Genomic DNA, 27,580 nt, shown 5'->3' with positions numbered 1-27,580 from the left:
GGCAGGGGCAGCGTGCAGAGATTCCCTCGTTGCCCTTCCCCTCGGGGTGTTCTAAGGCTCGGGTACCGGTGTCAGGCCCATGGCACAGAGACTTGCCACAGGCGGGATGAAAAGAAGCCATGGACTGCATCCGTCCCTGCAGGACCCCCGACTCAGCCCGAGGCCGTGGGCTGCAGCATCTAAAGTCCCTGCATTAATCTGGCCCTGCCTGTAACAACAACAGACAACCTGGGTGCCAATGCAGTGAGGCCTGCCGATCTAGCCCGGCAAAATCCAGGGCCAGGGCCATCCTTAGGCATACGCAGAATACACAGCTGCGTAGGGCACCATGTAATTTGTGGGACACCAAATTTTGTGGTGCCTTAGGCAGCTGTATGTGGCTCTGGCTCCAGCGGCCAGCCCCATCCCCCAGTCAGCCCCCCTGCTCCGCCCCCACCCTGCCCCCATTTGACCCCTTCCCCCAAGCCCCTGCCCCACCCTGCTCCACCTCTTGCCGCCCTTGGTCTGCCCCCACCGCGCCCCCATTCCACCCTTCCCCCAAACCCCCTCCCCCGAATGACGCAGCCCACGGGATTAGCGGGGGTACTGGAGCTGGCAGAAGGGGTCGGTCCTGCGCCTGCACACACCAGCGGCAGCAGCGGGAAGCAGAGCGACCCGGCGCCAGCCTGCTCTGCTCTGCCAGCTCCCAGGCACATTGCTCCGCTTCCTGCCACCGGTGAGTGTGGGGGTGGGCCCGACCCCTTCCTCCAAGCCTCCTCCCTCAAGCGACAGGGCTGGGAGCTGGGGGAGCAGAGCGGGCTGGGGCTGAGTCGCTTTGCTTTCTGCTGCCACCAGTGAGTGCGGGGGGGCCCCGACTCCTGCTGCTGGTGCCAGGCCCCCCGCTCATCCCCCACGTTGCTCTGGGCCCCCCACAGCTCCTGCCCCCATAGCCCTGCAGCCCTTGAGCACAGTCACCCCACCCCCCATGGAGGGGCTGGCCCCCCAGTGGAGCAGCCACTCCCCCCGCGGGGGGGGGGGTAATTTGCTCGGGCTACGTAGGGCACCACGATAGGTAGGGACGACCCTGGCCAGGGCCCCGAGGTGTCTGAGCGAGGGGTAACTGTGATGTTCCCCATGGTACAGTCTGGGTCTGAACAGCTCTGCTCTCTCAACTCTCCAACCTGGGATGCTTTGCTGTGAGAACAACCACTCCCGGTATGCTCACGCACAGCCTGAAACATGTAAAATCACTCCCTGATGAATTATATGAGAGCTTCTAGCCAGCCACTCCTGAATTATATTACAGAGAGACACCAATAAATCCCCAGTCTCAGATTTGTCTCCAGAAATGTGCATCTTGTACTGCCCAGCTCTTTCCTTCTGGGCAGTACAAGCTCACAGAAAGTCTGTTATTTCATTCATAGAAAATGATATGCACAAACTCTCTTATCTCAAATGGAGTTCCCCAAACCGTTCAAACACACGCTGGTTTAGATAAAACAATGAAGCAAGTTTATTAACTACAGGAAGATAGATTAGTGATGACAAGTGATGAGGCATAAAAGTAAGAACTGGTTACAAAGCAATAAAAGGTAAAACACAAACTAATATGTAACTTAACAAGCAAAGTGAATTTAAAGCAAAAGATTTCTCTCACCGTATGCTTACAGCAGTCTGGCTGGATTCCTTCAGTGAGGACCCTCCCTCAGTTCAATGATGCTGCTTTTGTCTTTTAAGCATTATTGATAGAGATGAGGGGAGAGAGGTGATTTGAAGCCTCTGTTCCTTTTTTTTATATCTTTTCCTCCTCTTTGAGAATCATCTCCAGCTGGCGACAGCCAGTCTGTTTGTCAAGATGTAAATTTCTCACTCACACCTTTCTTCCTACCGAAGAATGGCTGATTTAACCAGGTGATAGTCCATTTGATTGTGTGTACTATCATTATATGTGAAGTTATGAAGTGTTGCTATGTGTGTGGTACTGAAATGTGTTATGAGGTTGGGAGAAGCCCACAGCCAGCCTTTCAATGGCAACAAAGGAGCTGCTAGTAAGACAGATTTACATTAGAACCAGCCAGTCAGTTGTTGATGACTCCTCAGAGAAGGCACGTATGCAATGGGGGCTGCTTAGCACCCAAGTCACAGCCAGGATCTTTCTAGCCCCTGGAGAGAAAGTATAAGTGAGGGTTGCTGACATCACTGCTTGGCCACTCTGCTCCCCCATAGAATCATAGGACTGGAAGGGATCTTGAGAGGTCATCTAGTCCAGTCCCCTGCACTTATTGCAGGACTAAGTATTATCTAGACCAGTGGTTCTCAAACTAGGGCCGCTGCTTGTTCAGGGAAAGCCCCTGGTGGGCCGGGCTGGTTTGTTTACCTGCCGCATCTGCAGGTTTGGCCGAACGGAGCTCCCACTGGCCGCGGTTCGCCATTCCAGGCCAATGGGGGCTGCAGGAAGTGGCGCAGGCCGAGGGATGTGCTGGCCACCCTTCCTGCAGCCCCCATTGGCCTGGAGCAGCGAACCGCGGCCAGTGAGAGCCGCGATCAGCTGAACCTGCGGACATGGCAGGTAAACAAACCGGCCCGGCCCGCCAGGGGCTTTCCCTGAACAAGTGGCGGCCCTAGTTTGAGAACCACTGATCTAGACCATCCCTGACAGTTGTTTGTCCAACCTGCTCTTAAAAAGCCAACGGGAGGGCTAGAACTTTTTAAAATTGGGAAAAAACTTTTCCTTTGTCTGTCTGTCTGCTCTCTCGGGAGAGGAGACACAGAGCAGCAGTGCTGTAAGAAGCTTGCCCCAGGTATGAAAAAAATCATCAAATCATACCTAGAACTACTCATTTGAAACCCCAGATATGTAAGTAAATCAGGAAATATCTAGGAAGACATGATTAGGTTTATCTCTTATTTCTGTAAGGCTTGTGGATTCCTCCATGCTAACCCCCAAATGCTTTTGTTTTGCTGGTAACCATCAAGCTGGACCTCAAGAAAACCATTCTTGATGCTTAATTATTATATTTGCTCTTTTTAAATCTAGCAATATCCTAAGTTCCAGATGTATTTTCCTTCTTTTTGTTTTTAATAAAATTTACCTTTTTTAAGAACAGAATTGGGTTTTTGTGTCCTAAGAGGTTTGTGCAGATGTTGTGTAATTAGTTGGTGGCAACTGCTGATTTCCTTTGTCTTCTTTCTCAGCTCATCCCCGGAGGGGGTGGGTAAAAGAGCTTGAAGGTACCCCCCAGGGAGGAATTCCCAAGTGTGCCTTCCTGGGTTCAAAGGGGTTTTTTTGCATTTGGGTGGTGTCAGCATATACCCAGGTCAGAGAGAAGCTGAACCCTGGGGGTTTAATACAAGCCTGGAGTGGCCAGTATTAATTTTTAGAATCCTTGCGGGCCCCCACCTCCTGCACTCGAAGTGCCAGAGTGGGGAATCTGGAGATCCCACAACCTCCCTAGGCAATTTAGTCCAGTACTTAAGGACCCTGAGAAGTTAGGAAGTTTTTCCTAATGTCCAATCTAAACCACCCTGATGCAATATAAGCCCATTGATTTTTGTCCTATCCTCAGAGGTTAAGGCAAGGTTAAAACAACCTTTTATTTACTTGAAAACTGTTATCATGTCTCCTCTCAGTCTTCTCTTCTCCAGACTAAACAAACCCAATTTTTTTCAATCTTTCCTCATAAATCCTGTTTTCTAGACCTTTACTCATTTTTGTTGCTCGTCTGGACTTTCTCCAATTTGTCCACATCCCTCCTGAAATGTGGCGCTCAAATGTTTGCTTTTTTTGCTTCAGTGTTATACTGTTGACTCATATTTACTTTGTGATCCACTATGACTCCAGATCCCTTTCTGCAGTACTCTTTCCTAGGGAGTCATTTCCCATTCGGTATGTGTGCAACTGATTGTTCCTTCCTAAGTGGAGTTCTTTGCATTTGTCCGTATTGAATTTCATCCTATTTACTTCAGACCATTTCTCCAGTTTCTCCAGATCATTCTGAATTTTAATCCTATCCTCCAAAGCACTTGCAACCCCTCCCAGCTTGGTATCATCCACAAACATTATAAATGTATTCTCTATGCCATTATCTAAACCAGGGGTGGGCAAACTTTTTGGCCAAGGGCCACATCGGGGTGCGAAACTGTATGGAGGGCCAGGTAGGGAAGGCTGGGCCCCCCAAACAGCCTGGCCCCTGCCCCCTATTCACCCCCTCCCACTTCCCTCCCCCTGACTGCCCTCCTCAGAACCTCCAACCTATCCATCCCCCTCTGCTCGTTGTCCCCTCACTGCCCCCTCCCAGGACCCCCTGCCCCAAACCATCCCCCCGGGACCCCACCGCCATCCAACCCCCCTGATCCCTGTCCCCTGACTGCCCCCCCCGACCCCTATCCACACCCCTGCCCTCTGACAGGCCCCCCCAGAACTCCCACCCCCTATCCAACCCTCCCTGCTCACTGTCCCTGGACTGCCCTGACCCCTATCCACACCCCCGCCCCGAGAGGCCCTCCGGGACTCCCACGCCCTATCCAACCCCCCTGTTTCCCATCCCCTGACCGCCCACCCCGCCAAACCTCTGCCCCATCCAACCATCCCCTGCCCCCCTGGACCTCCTACCCCTTATCCAACTCCACCCCCTGCCGCCGCTGCTGCTGCCCCCTTACCATGCCGCTCAGAGCAGCAGGAGCTTGCAGCCCTGCTGCCCGGACGGAGCCAGCCGCGCTGCCCGCATGGTGAGCTGCGGCTGCGGGGGAACATCAGGGGAGGGGCCAGGGGCTAACTTCCCTGGCCAGGAGCTCAAGGGCCGGGTAGGACAGTCCCTCAGGCCATAGTTTGCCCACCTCTGATCTAAACCATCTCAACACCTGGAAGACTGTCTGGAAGACAAAGACTTTGAGAGGAAATGCAGCCTGTATATAAAGAACTGTAAGCTGCCTATAACCTCTCTTAGGGTGAGAAACTGCTTGATTCAAATCTTGCTTAGTCTGTAGAATTCAGAGTGAGTTTATTTTTATTTCCTATGTAACCAACTTTAATGTCTATGCCTACTACATATAATCACTTAAAATCTCTTTCTATAGTTGTTAAATCTGTTTCCTATTTTACTTAAAACTGTGTTTTTGGTCGAAGTGCTCAGAGAATCTCAGCTCAGGTTAATAAGGGCTGTTGCATGTTCACTACCCTTTGTTGGAGTGGCGAACTAATTAATGAGCTTGCACTGTCCAGGGGAGTTTTGAGCATTGTAAGATGGTATATTTCTGGGGTGCAAGACTCGGGCCTGGGGTGATTTGCTGGTGCCTCTCTCTGTTTAACTGATGAGTAGCTTGGAGAGCCTTCATGCAATTTAACTGGGTGTGGGGGTCCACATGCTGATGGCTGAGTGATCACAGTGCCTAGAGGGTTTTGCTGTTTGTCACAGGCATAGCATTGTGAGAGACAGCCCAGGCTGCAGAGTGAGAAGGGCACAGCAGTTCCAGGTTGTACTCCAGGGGTCCCATCACAGTGGCACAGTAAGGAGGGTGAAAAGCACAGCTTCTTGTTCTGATCGAGATTCGCACTTCATACATTGGTGTCGATATTTTAAGTGAGGCTTTAAGTGGGTTGCCTGAACACAGTCAAGAAAGAATTACAAGTTTGTTATTTTCTGTTTGCTTATTTTGGGAAAGAGAAATAGCAGCAGAAAGGCATAAAAATGAGTGAGAATGATGAAGTTGCAAAGTTAGAGCTGTACAGGCTGCAGGTAGCAGAAAAACAAAAAAGAGCACCAATGAATCTTGGAGCTAAAGCAGGGGGAGGCAGAGAGAGAGGCGGGCAGAAAGGAAGTGGTGCACAAACGAGTACTAGAACTGCAAGCCAAAGAAGCTGAGGAAACGGAAAAAGAGCGGAGGCACCAATTGGACTTGCTAGAAAAGGAGAACCAGAGCCATCCCACCCTAATGATTCCCATTTCTCCAAAAATCCACAAATGGGACCAGTTATGTCCTATATATAAAGAGACAGGTGATGTCACAGAATAGTTTACTACTTTTGAGAGTCTGTGTGAAGCTCATGTGATTCCTGATGACAAGAAAATCCCCACCCTGATTGCAAAATTAACTCGTGAAGCTCTGAATATATTCAATGAAATGCCAATTCAGGATGCTTTAAATTACTGTAAATTCAAAGAAACAGGTTTGAAATGATTTCAGATAGGGTGACATTTAGAAACTTAAGAGAAATGCTGGTATAAGTCATGGGCAATCTAATGGGAAAATGGGTGAGGGGGAAAGGTGTTGAAAGTTTTGAACAAATGTTTGACCTTGTTGCTCAGGAGCATTTCCTAGGCATATATAAAGATGATGTCAAACAGTGTCTATGGGATAAACACGTGCAAACTGTGGATGAGATGGCGTCTCTATCTGATGGCCCTGAGCAGACCCAGGCATCTACTCAGAGTAAGTCACAGAAAGGGGGGTTTAAACCTGGTGGGAAGGGAGGGTCCTGTTTTACCTCTGAGAAGCACAAGGATGGCTGGGCACTCACTTCCTCAGAACCATTCCTCTATTCCACATCCCAAACCTCCTGTGAAAATAGAAGAGACCAACAGATGCTGTCACTGTAATTCCATCGATCACCTGCTGGGAGGAAGAAGGCAACAAGTAGCCCATGTTAATGCTGCTGTCCTCAGCACAGGAGCCTCTGAGGTGCCTGACACTTGTAATATTGATTCTGTGGGATTAGCCTCTGCAGAAGCAGGCATGGAACACATAAAGATTGTCCAAATTAATGGCAGGGAATATCTGGGATGGGAAGATACAGGTGCAGAGGTTTCTGTGATTAAGCAGAGTGTAATTCAAGAAGGTGACGCATTGCCAGGACCGATGGCAGAGCTTTTATTAGGAGGAGGTTTCAGGATTCTTGTGCCTTTGGCCAGAATGTGCATAGAAACTGATGGGTTAGAAAGTGAATTAAAGGCGGGGGTAGCAGACGATATCCCCACAGACATGCTTATGGGAAATGATTTTTTCCCTGTAGCTCAGGCTGTTAAGGTGTCTGCCTGCAGCAGGAAGGAATATTATGCTGGGGCCCCAGAGGGAAAGGATAAAGTCCCAAAAACTGCTGAGGGAAAGGGAGAAAGTCTCTTTGATTTTTCTGCAGCAAAGGGAAGAGCTGCCGGGAAAAGGTGCATCTGACCAAAGAACCCAGAGAGGACAGATCACAACCATCTAGGAAAAGGAGGCTGGGAAGGTCCTAATGCTGGGAGTGGGGAACACAGGGTAACCTCAAGAGTGGAGATGGATTTCTTGCATATGGACAGTCCTGGCGTTGGGAGACAGCTCCACACAGGGCCAGCCAATGTGCAGACTCTCCCGACAGCCATACCTCACCAGACGCTGGGGTACTAAAGCCCAAAAGATATGATTGGATGGGAAAGCTATACTGAAGGGAAAGAAAAGCCAGTAACTGAACATATGCTAAGGTTCAGGAAGGAGTTGAAAAACACAGTTGGTATTGAACAAACCAGACTGTCTAAACAGAAGGCATAGTATGACAAAGATACTTGTAAATGCCCATCTGTGATACAGGGTGGATGCTACAGTTAAATCTCATGATAAAAATGTGGATGCTAATGGTAAACCTGATGACAAAGAATTTGGGGCTGATGGTAAATCTATGAAAAGGTGCAATATGCATGATTTTGGGGGAAAGTTTTTGAACATGCTTGGAGTGGTAAATAAGAACACACCCTGTGTTAAGAAGCCCTATGATAATGCTGCTTTTCAGCTAATACCTGTAAACAAAGTTGGAGCTTCTCACACCAGAGAAACCACAGTAAACCTTGTTTGCTGTATGGAAGGGGAAACCTAGGCATACCACCAGGGGTGGCAGGTTTGTATAATTTTTAGTGGTGCCCAGAACAGGTGCAGGAGGGGGTTTGGGGTGCAGGCTCTGGGAGGAAGTTTGCATATGGGAGGAGTGCGGGCTCTGGGATGGAGTTTGGATAATGGGTGCAGGCTCTGGGCTGGGACGGGGTTGGGGTGCAGGAGGGGGTGCAGGCTCAGAGGGAGTTTGGGGTGCATGCTCTGGGAGAGAGTTTGGGTGCAGGAGGGGTGCAGGCTCTGCGAGGAGGGCTGGGTGCGGGCTCTGGGCTGGCACAGAGGGTTGGGGTGCAGGAAGGGGTGCAGGGCGTGGTGCTGGGCCAAGGATGAGGAATTTGGGGTGCAGCAGGCAGGCTACCCTGGGGCTGGGGTGGGGAGCCAGAGAGGAGGACTCCCCCAGCCCTCTCCCTGTTGGCACCAGCAATCTCCGAGGGGGGGTCCTCCTGGCATGACACTCACTCAATCCCCCTCAGGCTGCTGCTCAGGAGATCCAGCCAGGATAAGCCACCCCCCCCACCCCCCGAGCTGAATCAGAGTCACCTATTGGGGGGGGGTTGCCATGCACCTCCCCCCTCCGCAGGTGCAGCAGCCGCCTCAGCCTGCTCCTGGTGCCATTCCCTTGTGGCCAGCGAGGAAGAGCAGCGCAGAGCTGCCCGAGACAGCTGCCCGCTGCCCAGGGCAGGCAGGGACGCTCGGCGGAGGCATGTGGGGGCAGCAGGTGGGGCCGGGGGACACTCCAGGGCAGGCACATGGGGGTGATAGGCGGTGATAGGACCCGAATTTGCTGGAGCCCGGGCACCACAGGCCTATACAACTTGCTCTACCTGCATACCACTTCATTGCTTTGATGGCTAAATGTCTACACTTTAGAAAACATTAATATCTACATTGAGTTAACACCAATTGGAGAAGCAGAAGGGTTAACAATGCTGCAAACATACAACTAGATGCTTTTTAGCAACTCCGAGAAAGCACACTTGCTAACTTTTGACATCACTAAACAGATCCACAAAGTGTTAAAAGGTACACAGACCTTTGCAAGAGCATATGGGTAACACTACAATGTTTAGCAACACTTGGGAGTTATATTGTCAAAACCTAAAGAAGAACCTTGACACACTGCTTTGCATTAGTCAGTGACTAATACTCTGGCAGTAAACTAAGGGGGGAGGTGTGGCACTCTGTACCTCAAAATAGCACCTTGAACCCCCATATTCACGACTGTGATGTTTTGTACAAAGTATGCCTTATGAGGTATCAGTTAAGAAGTATTGATCTGTTGAACATTAATATCTTGTTGAATTGTGTGTACGATCACTGTATGTGAAGTTATGAAGTTTTGCTATGGGCGTAGTACTGAAATATGTTGTGAGGTTAGGAGATGCCCACAGCCAGCCTTTCAGTGGTATCAAAGAAGCAGCTAGTGAGATGGATTTACATCAGGACCAGCCAGCCAGGAGCTGATGGCCCATCAAGAAGAAGCCACTCTCCCAGAGCCTCCTCAGAGAGGGCACATACACAATGGGGGCTGCCTAACCCCAATGTCATAGCAAGGATCTTTCTAGCACCTGGAGAGAAAGTCTAAGTGAGGGTTGATGACATCACCACTTGGCCTCTGTCCTCCCCATCTCATCACCTGGAAGATCGTCTGGAAGATAAAGACTTTGAACCGGGGAGATTGGTCCCAGGCTGAGAGGGAATGCAGCCTGTGTATTAAGAACTGTAAGCTGTCTGTTACATCTATTACAGTGAGAAACTGCTTGAATCAGATCTTGCTTAGTCTGCAGAATTTAGAGTGAGTTTATTTTCATGTGATCTCTATGTCTACTACTTATAATCACTTAAAATCTATCTTTCTGTAGTTAATAATCTGTTTCCTCTTTTACCTAAAAGCGTGTGGTTTTGGTCGAAGTGCTCAGAGAATCTCAACTCAGGTTAACAAGGGCTGTTGCATGTCCACTACCCTTTGTTGGAGTGGCAAACTAATTAATGAGCTTGCACTATCCAAGGGATTCTTGAGCATTGTAAGACATGTATTTCTGGGGTTCAAGGCTTAGGGCTGGGGTGATTGGTGATGCCTCTCTGTATAATTGATGAGTAGCTTGGAGAGCCTTCATGCAATTTAACTGGGTGTGGGTGTCCTCATGCTGATGGCTGAGTGATCACAGTGCCTGGAGGGGTGTGCTGTTTGTCACCAGCATTGCATTGTAAGAGACAGCCCAGGCTGGAGAGTTAAAGGGGCAGAGAGGTCCCACAGTTCCAGGCTGTATCCCGGGGGTCCAGTCACAATACCTCACAAGGCCTACTTCATATAAAATTTATCATAGTCCTATAGAAGTGGTGAACATAAGGGTGCAGACTCTCACAGTAAAACACCCAGATTGGGGCTGCATGAGGCTTGGAGACTAATCCCCTGTATGAGCATCATGGCTCTCCCAGCTCCTACTGACTCCAACTGGTAGGTTAGGGGCTCAGTCCCTCTAACTCTCAGGGCTGGGGAGAGTGGGTCTGTCAGTCCAGCCAACTCTATCTCCCCCTCACTGCCCCCAGCTTGGTCTTGTCCCCTTTCCTTCGACCCTGACCACACTCCCCTTGCTTTGGGACCAGGGGCAGCCTTTTGAGGGACGTTGCTCATTGCACTGCCTGGGATCACAGACTGGCTGCATGGGGGACTGTGCTGTCATGGGGATGGAGCCACAGGAACAATGGGTCACTCATCCCCATTCCTGGGGGGGGGGGGGTCTGCATACACTGGCCCTCCACCACTCCCTTGCCTTCACTTCCCTGGGGTCCAATTGCACCATCATCTAAATGTAGTCATGAGGCTGCAGTCCCCTTTACCAACTGTGATTTCCCAGTAGGGCCAGCGGTATTCAGGCCTTTGGGACCTAAACCAGCCTTTCGCGAAACACAGCATCACTTCATCTCAACAGCAGGAACCCTGCACGACAAGAGAGGATTAAAGCAACACAGGTCCTCCCCGTATCCAGATGAAGGACTTGTCTAGGGAATGAGCAAATCAGGAACAGTTAGACAGCCTTTGATGAACTCCATGCATGAACACTCATGTGCTGGAATTACGGAACGTGTTCCTGCTTAGTTTATCCCACAGTTGATCAGGAATAGATATTGCACTTTAAATTCACACTTTACCTTAATCCAAGTCCGCTTTCAAGTGGAGACGAGCTCTGAGAGGCTTAACTTAACCAGACACCCCAACTTTAGATCTGGAGGTGGGGCAGTCTGTTTCCCTATAATCCTGTGTCTCTCTCTTCTCCTGCCAGCTGAGGCAGATCTTACCCCTCTCCAAGTTCCTTTGTCTGTCCCAGCCATCCCGAACCCAGTCAATCCAGGAAGGGTGGGGATAGACTTCCCAGCAGTTGTTCTTTGCATTGTCTTTTAACCATTAGTAAATGGGGGGGGGGGGGGACGACTCTCTCCAGCTCAGTATTTACCTGTTGGGATGGGACATCAAGCACAGCCAGCGCTGGAGAATTCTCGAAAGATGTGGCCGCTCGTATAACAGCAGCCACTGCCATGTTACTGCAGGCCCTTCGGCTGCCTCTTTGGAGATGCCAGGACATCAAGCTTGCTGCGTAGCTGCAGATCTATAAAATCCCAATTACGCTAACTCTGTTCTACAGCAGTGAAACGTGGGTGCTGAGGAAGGCTGAAGAGCAGCAGAATGATTTTCATTGTTTCCATCGGCTGCTCCATAGCAGCAAGACAAGATCAACAACATTAAGGAAATTCATAGTCGAACCCAAGCAACTGCCTCTATCAGCACAGGTTTCGCTTTCCTGGTGCAGACATGTTCTTAGGATGGAGGATGAGTAAATTACAAAACGTGTTTACCCAGGAGTGCTGCTACATTGACAGTGATCACATGGGTGCCAAAAGCTTTGTTGGCATGACAAGATTGCCAGTGATGGACATAAATGCAAGATCTTAAGGACCAGATTGATCTGCGTAGCACGTGATCTGTGAGGAGGCCACATCCCTGGGGATTTGCCAAGGTGATGATGTGGGGACTCTATGAGGTGTTTGCTTCTCTTGGAATGAACCACCTTTGTAATCCCAGTGAGTAATACAATTGAATGAGCAGAGGTACGTATAATATTCATAAAATAATACAGACATCTTCCCGGGGAGGCCACAGCACCAGAGAAATCTCCCCTCCTATTCCTATCCCACAATTACTAGCCATGCTACACCCTAGCAATTTGGCAGAGAATTTCATGGGGGATGATCAGAGCTCAGTTCACTCTGTGCCACTCTCCTCACCCCCCTCTGGCACCCTTCCTCCCTGTCTCTCTCCTTTTCATGATCTTTAATCTGACCCACCCCCCTCCTGCCTCTCCCTGTAACTGGATCTCAGCCTGGCAAGGGCACCGGAGAGCCAGCCACATGATACTGTGGGGCTGCTGGCAAGAACAGCTGGTGTCCTTAGGAATCCACTGAGTAGGACAGTTCTGAGCAAAGCAGATCCTGCTGCTTGCGGGGGAGGGGGGTGTCTGCTCCTCCCTCTTCTCTTTAATCCTTCCCCTGGCGCATATGGGGCAAGTTTCCCCGGGGAAGCTGGGGGACCTGCCCCCCTTTTAGGAGATTAGCAATCTGTCTAGAAGATATGCTGTAAATCAGCTTGTAAGAGAAGATCTAGGACCTGTGTTGGGAGGAGGGGGGGGAGGTCAAGCGAGATGGCCTATTCTGGCCTAAGAGTCTGTGATTCCCCCTACTCATTCCCTTGCTTCATGGGCCACAGGGAGACCAGAATTACCAGTATGCTTATACCACTCACGGCTCTGTGTTATGGCACTGACTGGCCCAGCCTCATTCTTCAAGGCTATACTTAGAGGCGTTTTCAGCAGATGCCACCATTACACACTCTTCAGTAAGCAAGCAAGTTTTGACTCTTAGGAAGACATACTGGGTGGTTGGTTGTTTTGGGTTCTGCAATGTTCTGGTAGGCAGTGATCCTGGGGGTGAGGGAGCTGCCTGAGAGGTGGGAAAGTTTGCTGTCTGCCTTGGGCTTTCACTAGAGTCAGTTTCTGGAGGCAGAGTTGATCCTTGTGAACCAGACACTGGGGTTGGGCTGAGCCACATGGAAGCACGGATTGTGCTGTTTGACCACCTCTGTTTCAGGACTCGTGTATGTAAATAAAGTGAGTTACCTTAGACTCTATCTATACTTCACATCACTGATTTCTCTTCTGCTGGGAAGATGATCTGCAAGGTCTCAGAGGTCAGCAGCCCCTAGCAAAAGAGCTTTGCTGGTGCCAGGACTAGGTCACTGATGTCAGAAGGGGCAGAGATACCGTACAAAAACACTGTAGTCCTTTAGAGGAGGATTTTTGGCTGGGACAGAGCAGGATATGTTAGGGTTGGAGCTAGCATGAGCACTGACTGGTAAGAGAGAGCATCCAGTGCTGAGCCTCCACCCTGCTCCCCACAGCACAGCGTGTATGTCCCCCCCACACACATACACTGGGGCATTGGGGTCAGCACAGACTTCTGGGGACAGCGCCCCCTAGCGCCATGCTGGTTCAGTAGCAGAAGGGAAAAAAATGAGATGGGATCCACCACCCCTAGCCAGATCTCAGTCTCCCCTGCCTCTCATCACACGGGGGTTAGGGAGGCTCTGTGTCCCACAGCTCCAAAGCCTTGGTCCTGTTATTAGGAGTGTCACCAGTAGCAGGCCCATGAAACCTGCTCTGCACTGGGCTGGGCGCTGCAGGATGCTGCTGAAACAGGGATGCAAGACCATGCTGGGCTCTGGATGTGCAGCCTCCTCTCCCTATGGGCCACCTCTGCCCAGTGCTAGAGCCAATGCCCTTCTTGCCCCTTTGGGCCACTGCTCTGCAGGGGAAGGAGGTACCCTCAAGGTGTTGGGCATTCCCCAAAGCTGGGCATGGGGTAGCTCCCTGCTTCTGTCGCCATCCTGCTGGCATGTGAGGGGTGGTCTTAAAGCAGCAGGCTCCCCCACATCCTTCCCCAGCTGCGGGGCAGGACTCCAAATGACATGGTCTAGGTAGCCTGCCCTTAACACTCACCATAGCTGGAGGCAGGTGCAGGGGGATCCAGGCTGGGGGGGGGGGGAGGGAGGAAGAGCCCCAGGGCAGCAGTGATGCAGGGAAGGATTAGGTGAGTTTGGCTTTCCTGCCCCCCCCACACACACACTTCCATCCTGCTTGCGGGGGCTCCCCAGAGTTGAACCAATGGTGTTGCAGGCCCCATGCCCAGGGGGATGCCCCTGGGAAGTGAAGAGCATCCTGGGGAACCTAGCAATGCCTGAGTATGGAGGTGAAGCTGGGGGTTCTGCCAACGACTGGTGAAGGCCAATGGGATGTGGATGGTGCTGCTTGCTGGCCTCCTGGCTGGGGAGCAAACGGAAGTGTGAGGACTGGGTGCCACGCAGGCACTGGGGAGACGGGCATCAGAGCTGACAGCAGCTCCCCATGCAGAGATCTGTGCCAGGGCCCCTGCTTGGCAAGATCTTGAGAGATGAGCCCAGTTCTCCACTGCAGAGCTTTGCACTGTCCTCTGACCCAGCCTGCATCAGAGCCAGATTATTGGGCTGGATGGGTCCACGGGTCTGATCTCAGGTTGTGGGGGGCAGATATACAGGGCTGGCTGGGCCCATGGGTCTGATCTGGGGCAGTAATTTCTTCACTCCAAACTGCTCAGAACCCCAGCATTTTAGGCAGCTGAGTCTGAATCCCAGGGCGCTGGCTCAGGCCCCTCTAGGTAATAGCTGGGGAGGGGGCTAGATGGGCTGATGCTCTCTTAGTCCCACATGCTGTTTGTGCCTGAAGTGCCAGAATCTTGGCCTCAGAAAAGGGGCGCTGGGCAAGTCTGGGGGCAGGGAAGGGGCCTGCGAGGGATCCCAAAGCACAAAGTGACTTGCCCATTGTTCAGAATGGAGCTGGAGCTGGGGCACCCCAGGCTGCCCTCCATTTTCGAGTGGGCTCCAAGAGGTTTGCTGAGCTGGGAGAGGAGGCCCAGGAGGTGGATGGGCACTATGGGCTCTGTCTATCTGCAGCAGCTGCTGGAAAAGGCAGGGCCACAGAGGCCAGGAAGGTGACCCCTTAGCAGAGCTGGCCTGGAGAAGCCATCATCATCTCCTCTGCTGCGGCTCCTCCAGTTGAGACCCAGGAGGGGGAGACTCTGGGGTGGAGGGAGCTGGGGCACAGGTAGCCCCAGGGCAATGGTGCTGTGGCTCCCATGGTGCAGGAGTTGCTGGGACAGACCCTGCAGACAGGAGGGGCACAGGGAGACAGCTGACGATGCCTCATTTCTCTGCCACTGGCTCCCTCCATGTCCTGCTCTTCCTTGGCTGCTGGATCTTCTTCCAACCCTGCTGCAGCTAGGGTGCCAATAATGCCTCTGGGACCTGCATATTTGCACATGGCATTTTATTGGGGAGGGACTACTTTGTCCGTCTGCTGCCGGTTACAGAGGCGGCAGAAGGACACAGAGGTGGGGAGTGTCACGAGGAACTCCAGCCAATGCTGACAGGGGGATGGGCTTGCTAATGCCCCTGTCCTTGGGTACCCTGGCATGGGATGCCATGGCTACAAGCACCATGGTGATGTCACTTCCCATCTCCCACCCATCTCCCTCTGCCCTGGTTCAGGGCCTCGGCCCCTTTAAGACATCACAATTTCCAGATGCTCCTCCCCTCATTGATGATGTCATCATCCCCAATGACCTCACAATCTCTTGCTGTGACAGCAATAACACCAGTCATGAGGAAGCAGCAGGAATCCATGGGCTCTTAAAGAGGATGAGAACCTGACCAAGCTTCCTTTAGACCTGAATCTTGCTTCCTTCTACTTCTGCTAATTTGTTATTGTAAGGTCACGGGGGCTGCACACACTGGTTTTTATTACAGAAGTCTCTCTGGGTGCCATGCGCTGGTTTGTTATTGGAGAGTCACTCAGGAACACTAGGGCTATGCACGCTGGTATGTTAATATTGTAGGGTCTCTCAAGGTGCTGCACGCTGGTTTGCTTCTATAGGATAATTTAAGGATGCTAGGATCTGTGCTTTCTGGTTTGATATTATTGTAGGGTCACTTAGGGATGCCAGGGCTGTGCATGCTGGTTTGTTGTTATTGAAGGGTCACTCAGGCTGCTGTGCACTGATTTGTTATTGTAGGATCACTTGGGGACACTAAGACTATGTGCAATGGTTTGTTATTATTGTAGGGTCTCTCAGGGCATTGGTTTGCTTATTATAGGGTCACTTATGGATGCTAAGGGCTATGCACACTGGTTCATTATTGTAGTGTCACTCCGAAGCACTGGGGCTCCATGCGCTAGTTTGTTATTGTAGGGGCACTGGGGCTCCACACACTGGTTTGTTATTGTAGGGTCACTTAGAGGCACTGGGGCTCCACACGCTGGTTTGTTACTGTAGAGGCACTGGGGCTCCACACACTGGTTTGTTATTGTAGGGTCACTCAGAAGCACTAGGGCTCCACATGCTGGTTTGTTATTGTAGGGTCACTCAGAAGCACTAGGGCTCCACATGCTGGTTTGTTATTGTAGGGGTACTGGGGCTCCACACGCTGGTTTGTTATTGTAGGGTCACTCAGAAGCACTGGGGCTCCACACACTGGTTTGTTATTGTAGGGGTACTGGGGCTCCACATGCTGGTTTGTTATTGTAGGGGTACTGGGGCTCCACACGCTGGTTTGTTATTGTAGGGTCACTCAGAAGCACTGGGGCTCCACATGCTGGTTTGTTATTGTAGGGGTACTGGGGCTCCACATGCTGGTTTGTTATTGTAGGGGTACTGGGGCTCCACACGCTGGTTTGTTATTGTAGGGTCACTTAGAGGCACTGGGGCTCCACACGCTGGTTTGTTATTGTAGGGGTACTGGGGCTATACACGCTGGTTTGTTACTGTAGGGGTACTGGGGCTCCACACGCTGGTTTGTTATTGTAGGGTCACTCAGAAGCACTAGGGCTCCACATGCTGGTTTGTTATTGTAGGGTCACTCAGAAGCACTAGGGAAGGGTTGTGCCTGCTTTGTTAGTGTAAGTTCTTTGTCCTTCCCTGGGGCTAGGCATGCTAGTTAGGGCTGCTCTGGAGCCCTGTTATTGCTTGTTAGCATGGCTAGGGTTCCCGCATCAGTGCGGGCTGTTCAAGCGCTGGGGCTGCAGGCTCAAGCGGGTCAGTTCAATGTCTCAGGTTCAGTGGGTTTGTAGGTTTCCTAGTGAGGAGTTTGTATAGGGCATGTGTTATCGCAGGGTCTGTGCTAGGACTTGGCCCACAAATGTTTGTTATTGTAGGGTTGCTGACAAGCATGGGAGGGACTGCAGGCGGTGGTTTGTTGTTATCTGGTGGGTTGCTGACGAGCACGTGAGCAGGTTGCATAGGGTGGTTTGCTATCAGTAGGGTTGAGCACCGGAGGGGTTGTGTACTGTGGTTTGTTATTGTAGGGTTGCTGACAAGCATGGTGAGGAGGTAGCATACAGTGATTTGCTAAGGTAGGGTGGCTGAGGAGCGGGGGGGTGGGGGGCAGGGAACATGTGTACAGTGGTTTGTTAGTGGAGGGCCACTTGTAGCCTTAAGTCTCCACTCCTGGAGGCTCCAGCCCCTCAATCCTTCCCCTCCTCCCCACCATGGTTGAACAGATGCCAGAGCTGAGCTCGTGCCCAGGAGATTGGGGTCCGCGACCTACAGCCCTTCCCGGGGCTGGTGGGCTTGGTAGCGGGAGCCAACTGGAGGATCTCAGTGGGGAAGAAGGGGTCAGGGAAGAGTCTGCAGAGAGGGTGGGGGATCCCTCCAGGGATAGGACAGGTCAGCTGAGGGAGGAGAACTAGAGGATCAGGACAGGGCAGCTGCGGGGGGAACTGGAGGAGCCCCAGAGGGAGCAGAACAGACGCTATACTGATACAATCCCATGTCACACACACATTGGTAGAAGCCACGCCTGCCTGAGATGACACTAGGGACCCCCAGCTCCCTCCTGGGGGGAAAGGGGCAGCTGCTGGGAAAAAACAACAACACTGGGATACAGAGGAGCCACGTAATGCAAGCGCCAGTGTCCTAGCTGGTGGGGATACACCAGGGAGGATGAGGCCGGGGGCTCCTCCAGGACCGGATTTGAGCCCAGCAGGCCCTAGGGAGAATGGGGGGAACAGGACAGAAGCAGCAGGGTGGTCCCCTCCCCGGGGGCTCCCTGGGTGCTATTTGAAGTGAGAGAGGAAGTGGGTGACAGGATAGTGGGGTGAGTCGATGCCCAGCACCTGGCAGACACCCAGCACCTTGAGGCAAGCCTCGCGGCAGCTGGGGCTGGCACAGGCCACGTTGCAGTAGGGCTCTTCATATTCACGGGTGACAAGTTCATCCTCCAGCAGGTTGAGGCGGATGACACCGCGCTCATGCAGGGCCTGCAATGTCTCCACACTGGCTGTGGACTTGAGGGCCTTCAGGTGCTGTGACACCACGCACATGACGCCTACCAGGTGGGTGCGGGGCTGGGCATGGGTGGGCAGCAGTGGGGGCACCCCACAGGCAACCATGAAAGAGGCGAGCATGATGTCCACCCCGTAGATCTCCTGGATCCAGTCACGCAGGTAGAAGCCTCCCATGCGGGGGTTGATCTCAATGAGCTTGGGCCCAGCTGCCGTCAACTTTAGCTCCACGTTGAAAACGCCATTGGTCAGGCCGCAGCCCAAGCAGCACCGGTAGGCGGCGCGCACCAGCTGGGCCTCGCAGTCGGGCGCCAGGCAGGTGGGCATGCTGGCTGCTGTCTCGGTGAAGTGGGGCACACGGGTGGGCCCGTTGTCGGAGACGAAGGCGGCCAGCATGCGCCCATCATAAATCACAATATCCACGTCGTGCTCTGTGCCGGAGACATACTCCATCAGCAGCATGGCATTGCCCCAGCCCAGCCCAATGCCTGGGTGATCTGTATCCTCCCGCAAGTCCCGTGAGATCTTCTCAAAGTGCAGGTGGCACTGCTGCACATCCTCCACCAGCTTGACCCCCACGGCACCCGCCCCATACTCTAGCTTCATGACACCGGGGAAGGAGAGATGGCGGGCAGCCCGCTCCACGTCAGCGTGGCTCTCCAGGTGGCAGCAGGGAACGGCATAGAGCGCCTCTGAGGCCCAGCCAAGTGGGGCTTCCTTGCGCCGGCGCAGCAGGTGTTGGTGGGTGCGGCTCTTCTGCTTGGCCACCCGCATGGCGGCCACAGGGCTGCAGCGCAGGCCCAGCTGCTCACACACTAGGGCTGTCAGCACCATGCAGTCATCCCAGTAGGAGAGGCAGCCGTCCAGGCGCAGGCCCCGCTCCCGCACCAGCCCCACCAGCCGCTGGGCATGCTCCTCGTCCCGCTTGTGCTCCGTGGTGTCGTAGTGGATGAAGGTCTGCACCAGCTGCGAGGCAAAGTGGTTGGGGTCTGACTCCACCAGGTGAATCTGGAGCGGGGGGGGGGCACAGAGAAGGGGGGCGGGGGAGAGATGCAGAGAAGTGGGAGAGAGACCAAAAAGGGGTCACTAAGGACTGGGGCAGGCTCCATGCCCTCCCCGCCAGGCGCCGCAAAAATGGGACTGTCCTTGGGGACGGATCCACACCCCAGGGTGGGATGCAAATAGGGCGTTCCACTCATATCCAGAACCCCGGCGTGGGAGAGATGGAATTGTCCACGTGCGTCCAGACCCCATGTGGGGCAGGAGATGGAGGAAAGGTCCAAGCATTTCTATGAAGGGAGATGGGATGGGTCCATGTGTGCCCATGCCCCGAGGGGTGTGGGAAGGAGATAGAATGGTCTATGTGCATCCAGGGAGGGAGATGAAATAGTTCACTCACACCCATGGCCCCATGAAGTGGGAAGAAGAAACAGAACGGTCCATTCACATCCAGGCCCCATGGGGTAGGGGGAAGAAACTGAATGGTCTACTCACACCCAGGTTCCATACGGTAGAGGGGAGGAAATGGACCGGTCCACTTCTGCCCAGGCACCATTCAGTGCGGGGAGGTAGAGAAGATGGAATAGTCCACTTACACCCAGGATGAGTGGGGGGATGTGGTATGGCCCACTTGTGTCAGGATGGAATGATCCACTCGTGCCCAGGAGGGGTGGGGTAGACTGGGAATGGTCCACTTATGCCCAGGCCCCATGGGGTGGGGAGGAGGAGACGGTGTGGTCACGGGCCTCATGTGCCCGCCCCCATGGGGCATTCCTGGACCCCAAGGCAATAGGAGATGGGATGTTCCATCCAGGTTGAGGGGGCGAGTGCATCTGCACGTTAAACGCTTTCCAAGAACAAGCCCAGCATGGTTGCTTCCAGTTTTGTGCAGGGGCTTTGGGAAGGGACCAGCAGCCAGAGGGGCGGGGCCAGCACTGACACAAAAGGGCACCCCAACCTGCCTGGGCTGGGTGCCACCCTGGACACAGAGGACCAAATCCCAGCCTGGAACCAACCTGGAGCTGCTGCCAAGAAAGTAGGGCTGGGGGAGTACACAGGAGTGCCCACAGCCTAGGAAACTGCACTCAGCATCAGTGGCAGGGCTGTGCCATGGGATTCCTTTCTCACACCTCTGAGCAGAGTCAATTTGCTTGGGATTTGGGGGCGGGGGGAAGGGGTGTTCCTGAGAGAGCAGTGAGCTGGCCTCATGAGATCTAACTCCAGGAGCTAACAATGTCAAGGCTGGCAGGTGTTAACTCCAGAGCCTAATGCTTGTGGAAAATTTAAAGACTATTAACTATTCCACTGCTGATCAATTTTCCAGGAACGTTCTGCTATTCCAGAGCTATGGGCAGAATTGCCCACCTTTTCCCCCCCTCCACTGGGGCTGGAGATGGGCCAGACCACTTGCTCCTGTTTCCCACAGTGGTGTGACATTGGGCTGGGATACAGACCGTTCCATTACACAGATTGCAGCAACCATCACAGACTGTATTTGCCTCAATTCAGTGTCGGGCTGGGACCTGGATCTCCTCTGTCTGGGGTCAAGCACTCATCTCCCCTTCCCCACACCACTCCTGCCCCCTCTCTAGTATTCCTTCGCCAGCTGACGTTCAGGCCCACCTCCCCATGTGCCCAGACAGCCTCAAAGCAGAGGCATGAGAGGGCACGGTGAAGGGAAGGGAGAGCAAGAGCTGTAGCCTACATGAATGGTCCCAGTGATTTAGAACGGAGAGGTTCGGGGGCGGAGGAGATGAGACACCCATGGCTCAGTGATCTGAGGCTGTGGGCCGGACTGGCAATGGATGGACAGCCAGGGGTCAGAGTTAAGGTGATTTTCTCATCCAGAGATCTTATGGGGCTCCCTGGTGTGCCCCTTGATGCATTACCACCCCCTCAGCAAGGAGAGGTCTGAGCTGTAGCCCTAGGGGATAGATCTGGAGTAGCTACCTGCACAAAGGTAACCATGGTTAACACTGGGGCTAACACTGGTTAACACTGGTTAACACTGTCCCTTCCAGGAGCTGCTCAGCTCCCAGGACTTGATTCTGCACACAATGGACCCGGGAAGCTCAGCACCCCATAGATCCTGCCCCCAATCACTCCCCACATTGCCCCAGTGCCAGACCTCCAGCACCCACCCTGACAAGGATCAGCACAGACGGGACAATAATCCCCAGCTCACCCTTGGAGAAGCACTTTCCCATCCACCTGTGACCTGGGCTGCGGCAGCCCCCTGGCAGAGGCTCAGGTGCGGTTTCTCTCCAGCTGGAATGCAGGGGGGAGCCCCTTTGTGGCTGGGATGTGGGGAAGACTCGGAGGAGTCTCCCTAGAGCTGGGATGCAGGGGAGGAAGTGAGGAGCACTCCCATGGCTGGGATGTGGGGGAGGGGCAGAGAGGACTCCCCCTGCAGCTGGGGGTGGAGGGTGCATCCCCAACCTCCTCCGCTGGCTCTCTCTTCCCTGATGCAGGCTATGCCATGTTGGGTCGGACCCATGGCTAAGGACAGCCATCTCCCTCAGCTCCACTCCATGGCGGAGGGTGGGAGCTGTGCTGGGCAGCGTGGGGCCCGGTTTCCGCATCTTACTTTTAGCCCGTAGGCCCTGGCTGCCTCCCAGACGAACTTTTTGCTGACTCCTCCGGCCCCGATAACCAGCACGTGCTTGCCCTCCATGAGGTGGCACTGCGCACGCCGCAACATCGTCTCCACCAGAGGGCGCGAGGACTCGCCTGCCGGCACCCCCACCGCCTGACCCATGGACTCGAAGAGCCCGCAGGTCTCCAGGCACAGCTGAGAATTCATCTCCAGGGCCATCAGCTGCAGCACCTGCTCTGACGAGGTCAGGAGGAAATCCACACCTGCAATGGGAAATGGCCAAGTCAAGGGAACAGCCAGGATAGGTGTGCAATAGCAGTCAGGCCAAACTGGAGAGCATAAGAATTCAAAGACCCTGACCAGAGGCCCCCACAGGAATTGCAGGAGATGCTGAATCAAGCCAATTCATAGATTCCAAGGTCAAAAGGGATCCCTGTGATCATCTAGTCTGACCTCCGGTACAGCACAGGCCACAGAGCTTCCCTGAGCTAATTCAGGTTTAGAATGAGAGCAGATCTTTCACAGAAGCATCCAATCTTGATTTAAAAATTGCCAGCGGTGGAGAATCCACCACAGCCCTGGTTAGGGTGCCTTCTGGCCTTAAACGCTATGAAAATAAAAGGGGTAGAGAAGGCAGGCCAGGAAACCTCTCCTTTCCCCCTCTCTCATTATACAGGCACAGATCGATGAACCTGAAAGGTGGCAAATTCATAACTGATCCAAGGAAAATACTCATTCTCAATTGCCCTGTGGGACTCATCGCCACAAGGTCTCAGTGTGTCCAAAAGCTTAACAGGCAGGGCCATCCTTACCCATACGCAAAGCACGCAGCTGCGCAGGGCACCAGGAAATTTGGGGCACCAAATCTCCTGGTGCCCTGCGCAGCTCGTGCTGCTCCAGCCCCTGCTTGAGCTCTTCCGTAGGCCCCTGCCCCTGCTCCGCCTTCCCCCACTTCCCCTGGGCCCCTGCCCCTTCTGTGCCCCAGCCCCCCCCCACCAGCACTCACCGATGGTGTGGCTGAGGCCGGGTCGTTGTACTCCCGCTGCTGGTGAGTAACTCACCGGCTGCGGGAGTGCAGCGACCCGGCCTCAGCCACGCCACCGGTGAGTGCTGGGGGGTGGTTCCCCCCTACCTCCCAAGCCAGCCCTGCCCCCCCCACGGAGGTCTGGGTCCCCCTCCCCCCGCACGGGGGGGACCGTGTAGGGCCCCAGAATTGCTAGGGACAGCCCTGCTAACAGGATTTGTAGAAAGAGGCCTGGACATTTACCCGGCTGAGGAGACCATCCAGAGTTATGTTAAAAGGAAAATTTTAAAGTCTAACTCCTTAGAAAGTTTCACGGGGTGGGTTATTCCAGAACAACCCCCTAGGACAGGGGTTCTCAACCCTTCTTCTTTCTGAGGCTCCCCTCCCAATACTATAAAAACTCCATGGCCCAGCTGTGCCACAACAATTGTTTTTCTGCATATAAAAGCCAGGGTCGGCGTTAGGGGGTAGCAAGCAGGGCAATTGTCTGGGGCCCCACACCACAGAGGCCACTGTGAAGCTAAGTTGCTCAGGCTTTGGCTTCAGCCCTGGGTGGTGGGGCACCAGTCCCGTGCAGCTGGACTTCAGCTTTCTGCCCCGGGCCCGAATGAGTCTAATGCTGGTCATGCTTGGCGAACCCCCTGAAATCTGCTCACAGCCCCCTAGTTGAGAACCACTGCCCTAGGAGGCTCCTTCTCCAGCTGCTTCATGGCAAGGTGCATGGGTATTGTTGGAAATGGGATACCAGGCTAGATGGGCCCCTGCTCTGGACATGCATGTGTGGCTACAGGCCTTTCTGAAGGTCCCAGCTGGTCAGTGACTCCCTGCCCGTGAAGGTGCTATCCTCCCCTCGTCATGCCAAGGGCAGCAGCGCCCTGACTCTTTAACAGACCATGGGCCAAAGAACTAGGGCCAGGTCCCTACCACGGCCAGGCTCTTCGTGCTGGGGCAGCCGAGGGCAACTTTGGCCTGCAAAGGGGAGGCTCTCTGCTGGGGCTGAGGCAACACAGCCAGCTTTGCCCTACACCGCCCATTGAGGGGTGCACTGGGAGGGAGCACCTGCTCTGGATCCTCCCTGGCCGGATGAATAATGATCGAGACTCTGTGACTCCCCCTAAATAGTTAATGGCAACGATTGACAGGGCAGCTCACCAATCACATCAGTCTGGGCCCGTCGGCCCCCCCGCTGCTCCACCGACAGCCCCGCCTCCAGCTCCAGGAAGGCTGTCATGGCAGCCTCAGCCTTGTGCTTGACCTGGGCACGGATGGCCGCGAGCTGGGCCTCATCTGTCACCCCCTGCTGCCGCAGGCTGCTCTCCAGGCTCTGGGGCACTGTGGCCTGGTGTTTCAGGGGCTTATCAGCCCGTCCCACACCACACACCACCTGGGGGGGGACAAAACCCAGCGCCATGAAAACCCCGCACCTCCCCCCCCGCCACCACATGCAGTGGGAGCTGACTGTGAGGTCATCCAGAGAACAAGCTTGGTACTAACCAATCAGATCCTTCACATGTCTCACGGTTCCAAGAACCCTGATTTATGGAGGCTCTTTTCGCCTGCTCAGGAAATGGAATGTACCATGTGCAAGGGTGGGCGGAGGGGGAACATGAGAGAAAATAAACCCAGCCCAGTCCAGTGCCACACGCTGCAGACAGGACAAAGGTGAGCTTATGACCTTTGACCTCCACCTGGCCTGGGTTCAAAGGTCACAAGTGACAATGATGATAAGGTTTTTCATTTTGAGACTTTTGCAGATCATATTAAATTCATGACTAACGTGGTCCAAAAAACAATGTAAGGTTCCATATAACTTTACCCATTGCCCTGAGCCAGCCAGTCACCCACATGGGCCAGATCGGAGCCAGCACCTCTTAGAGAGGAAAGGCCCTATGCCCCATTCCCTGGCTTCTGAGCCAGGCATGCCCCCCACCCTTGGACCAGATTGGAGATGGTGCCCCCTAGAGGTGAAAAGTACCATCTCCCATTCCTCGCCCTTCCCAGCTAGCCAGTCCCACCCCCTTGGCCTGGATCAGAGCCAGCACCCCCTAGAGGGGAAAGGCCCCATACCACATTTGCTTACACCCGGGGCTGCTGCTGTATTTGTCTCTGGTCAGGGGATGAGTGATCCCCAGCTTCTCACCGTATCAACCATTGCCCTATTCTGAGGCTAAGTAGGGGCATGGGGCCCAGCCAGCTGCATTGGCAGGGCGGGGTGAGGGGCACGTATTCACGGCTGCCCCATTACCTGGCTCAGCAGAGGCTGGTCACCCCAGGATCTGCAGACGACAGTGCAGATCCGGATCGCCAGGTCAGGCCTCGGAGATGTGCTGCCTGGGAGGGGCAAGGTGATGAGGAAGGGTCAGAGGGGCAGGAAATGAAAGAGGGAGTCAGGGGAGAAAAAGACAGAGGGAAATGGGGGAGAGAGAGAGAGAGAGAGATGGAGAAAGAAATCGGGGGATGGAGAGAGGGGAGAAAAAAGAGATGAGGGTGGAGAAAACAAAGGGAAGGTATGGAGGGGACAGAAGAGAAACAAATGAAGGGTGGAGGAATGGAGCGGGGCGGAAGGAGACGGAAAGAAGCAGCAAGGGGGGCAGAGAAAGAAATGGCATCGGGATTCATGCAAATCAGCTGCACAGAGTGGTGCCCTCCGTCCTGAGGGATTCTGGGATTCTGGTAGGGCCACCACCCACTGAATGTATGGCAGCTGTCCCCCACTGCCCCAGGGGATACTGGGATTCCAATATGACAGTGGCTCCCCCTGCCCTGGGGCAATATGGCAGTGGCAGCCACCCCAATGAGTTGGGGGCACTGTTCCCTCTAAGCTGTGCGCGTGTGCACGTGCACATAGATCCTAAACCCCGTGCACTCGGCAAAACACCACGCGCACAAAAATTTGCACAGAAGCACAACAATTTGCACAGAAGAAATTTTTTGCACACACAGCCTGTCAAAAATTAGAGGGAACATTGGCTGGGGGATTCCCAATATGGCACGTGCCCCTTCCCTCCTCATGTCCCAAGCTAACCCAACTGCATCCTGTTTTTTCCCCTCCAGATCTCGCCCCATGGCGCCATCTCCAAAGGCTGGGCCAGGGTGGGAATGGGGGTGGGCTCAGTGCATCATGGCGGCTGCAGGGGCAGGTGATGAGGAGTGAACCTCTCTGGCCAGGGGAGTCCCTTACTTGGGGAGGTGCGGTTGGGGGATTTGGGCTGGGTAAGGCAGGCGGTGGGGATGAAGGCCTCCAGCAGGGCGCTCTCCTCCTCCTCCAGGGTTTCCAGCAGTGCCAGCATGGCTTGGAGCACGGCAGCCTGCTCCACCTTGGCATGGAAGGTCACAGCATGGGCCCCACTCCAGCGCCAGCCCGATGGCTTCACCACCACCTGCAGGGGGCGACAGCACACTGCTCAGTGGAGCCAACCAGGCACAGCCACTGCACCCATCCCTACCCATAGGGCTTCCCTCTCTCCCTTCCCCATGGATCTCCCCCTCTTACAGTGCCCCCTTCCTCAGCTGTAGGGCCCCCCATAGACCTCCCCTTCTGGCTGTGGGTCCCACCTCCCCACAGGCTCACGTGACTGTAGGGCTTCCCCCGACTCCTGGCTGTATGCTCCACTCCCAGTAAGCTCACCTGACTGCAGCCCCCTCCCACCCCGCAGGCTCACCTGGCTGCAGGGCCCTGCCCCCGGCCCCGGCAGGCTCACCTGGCTGTAGGGCTCCATGGCGCTGCCCTTCAGGAAGGCCTCAATCTCCTCCTGGATGAGGTTCTCCTGGCCCTCCTTGCCACTGAGCTCCACCATGCGGACGGCGCACTCAGCAGTGACGTCCCGCAGTGGGCGCAGCCGCTTGAAGGTGAAGGCCAGCGTGGGTGGCACCCCCACCTGGGCCCGCTGGTCCAGGAGCTGGCGCGTCAGCAGCTTGTCCTCCAGAAGGTGGGCCAGCTCCCCTGAGCCCGCCGTGGGGCAATCCAGGTCACGCGCCAGCTCCCCCGCTGACTGCCCATGCTCCTTGCATGGCCCGAAGGAGCCCATGAAGTAGGTGACGCGGCGCGGGGGCGAGAACTCGTCCAGGCATGTGCGCCCACCCAGCTCGAAGGAGACAGCCTTGGAGACCAGCAGGGACGACTCGCCAGGGTGCTGCTCAGAGGGCACCTTGGCCAGCCAGCTGGGCGACAGGCACAGCAGCATGCTACCTGGGGGGGGGGGCGGGGGAGATGTGGAGAGATAGGGAAGGGCAAGGAGATACAGAGAAATGGGGAATAGAGAAATAGAGAGATGGGGAAGGGGGAGGTCCGTGGTGAAGGAGGGGGGAAAGCAAGGAGGAGGGGGCAGAGAGGACGACAATCTGTTACCATTACATCACCAGCAGCCAATCAGAAAGCTGCTATTTATACGGCAATTAACAGACTTTCCTCTACTGGGATTTCTTCTCCTCTCCTTACACCTCACAAGGTAGGAAGGTGCCAGCCTATTTTGTACTTAGGAACTCAGTAGGGGGCGCTCTCCCCATGCACTCACTGCTGCCCCAATGCCCCAGCACAGCATTATGGGGTACTATGCTGCAGGTAGCAGGGCAGGGTGCTCAATAGGGGGTGCTCTGCCTTTGCAGTCTATGCCCCCAATTCCACAGTGCAGAACTAGGGGGGCTATGCTGTAGAGAGTGGAGGACACTCTCCCCTTGTACTCAGCATTAACCCCTACTAGGGAG

General features: G+C 54.3%; 1 protein-coding gene across 1 annotated transcript in view; it reads right to left on the bottom strand.

The window, feature by feature from the left end:
• Positions 1-14,470: 14,470 nt before the first annotated feature.
• CARNS1 (carnosine synthase 1) overlaps positions 14,471-27,580 on the bottom strand; it is a 28,951-nt gene continuing 15,841 nt past the window's right edge. The window contains exons 5-10 of the mRNA XM_074954591.1: positions 26,578-27,065; positions 26,058-26,256; positions 25,122-25,207; positions 24,029-24,260; positions 21,844-22,115; positions 14,471-19,265 (exon numbers count right to left, since the gene is read on the bottom strand). Coding sequence (XP_074810692.1) covers positions 18,030-19,265; positions 21,844-22,115; positions 24,029-24,260; positions 25,122-25,207; positions 26,058-26,256; positions 26,578-27,065 — 2,513 coding nt within the window. The 3' untranslated portion in view covers positions 14,471-18,029. The remainder of the gene's footprint in view (positions 19,266-21,843; positions 22,116-24,028; positions 24,261-25,121; positions 25,208-26,057; positions 26,257-26,577; positions 27,066-27,580) is intronic.

The sequence above is a fragment of the Natator depressus genome, chromosome 6 (genome assembly GCF_965152275.1).
Source record: "Natator depressus isolate rNatDep1 chromosome 6, rNatDep2.hap1, whole genome shotgun sequence".
NCBI classification, from domain to species: domain Eukaryota; kingdom Metazoa; phylum Chordata; order Testudines; family Cheloniidae; genus Natator; species Natator depressus.
This window is presented reverse-complemented; position numbering and strand designations above follow the sequence as displayed.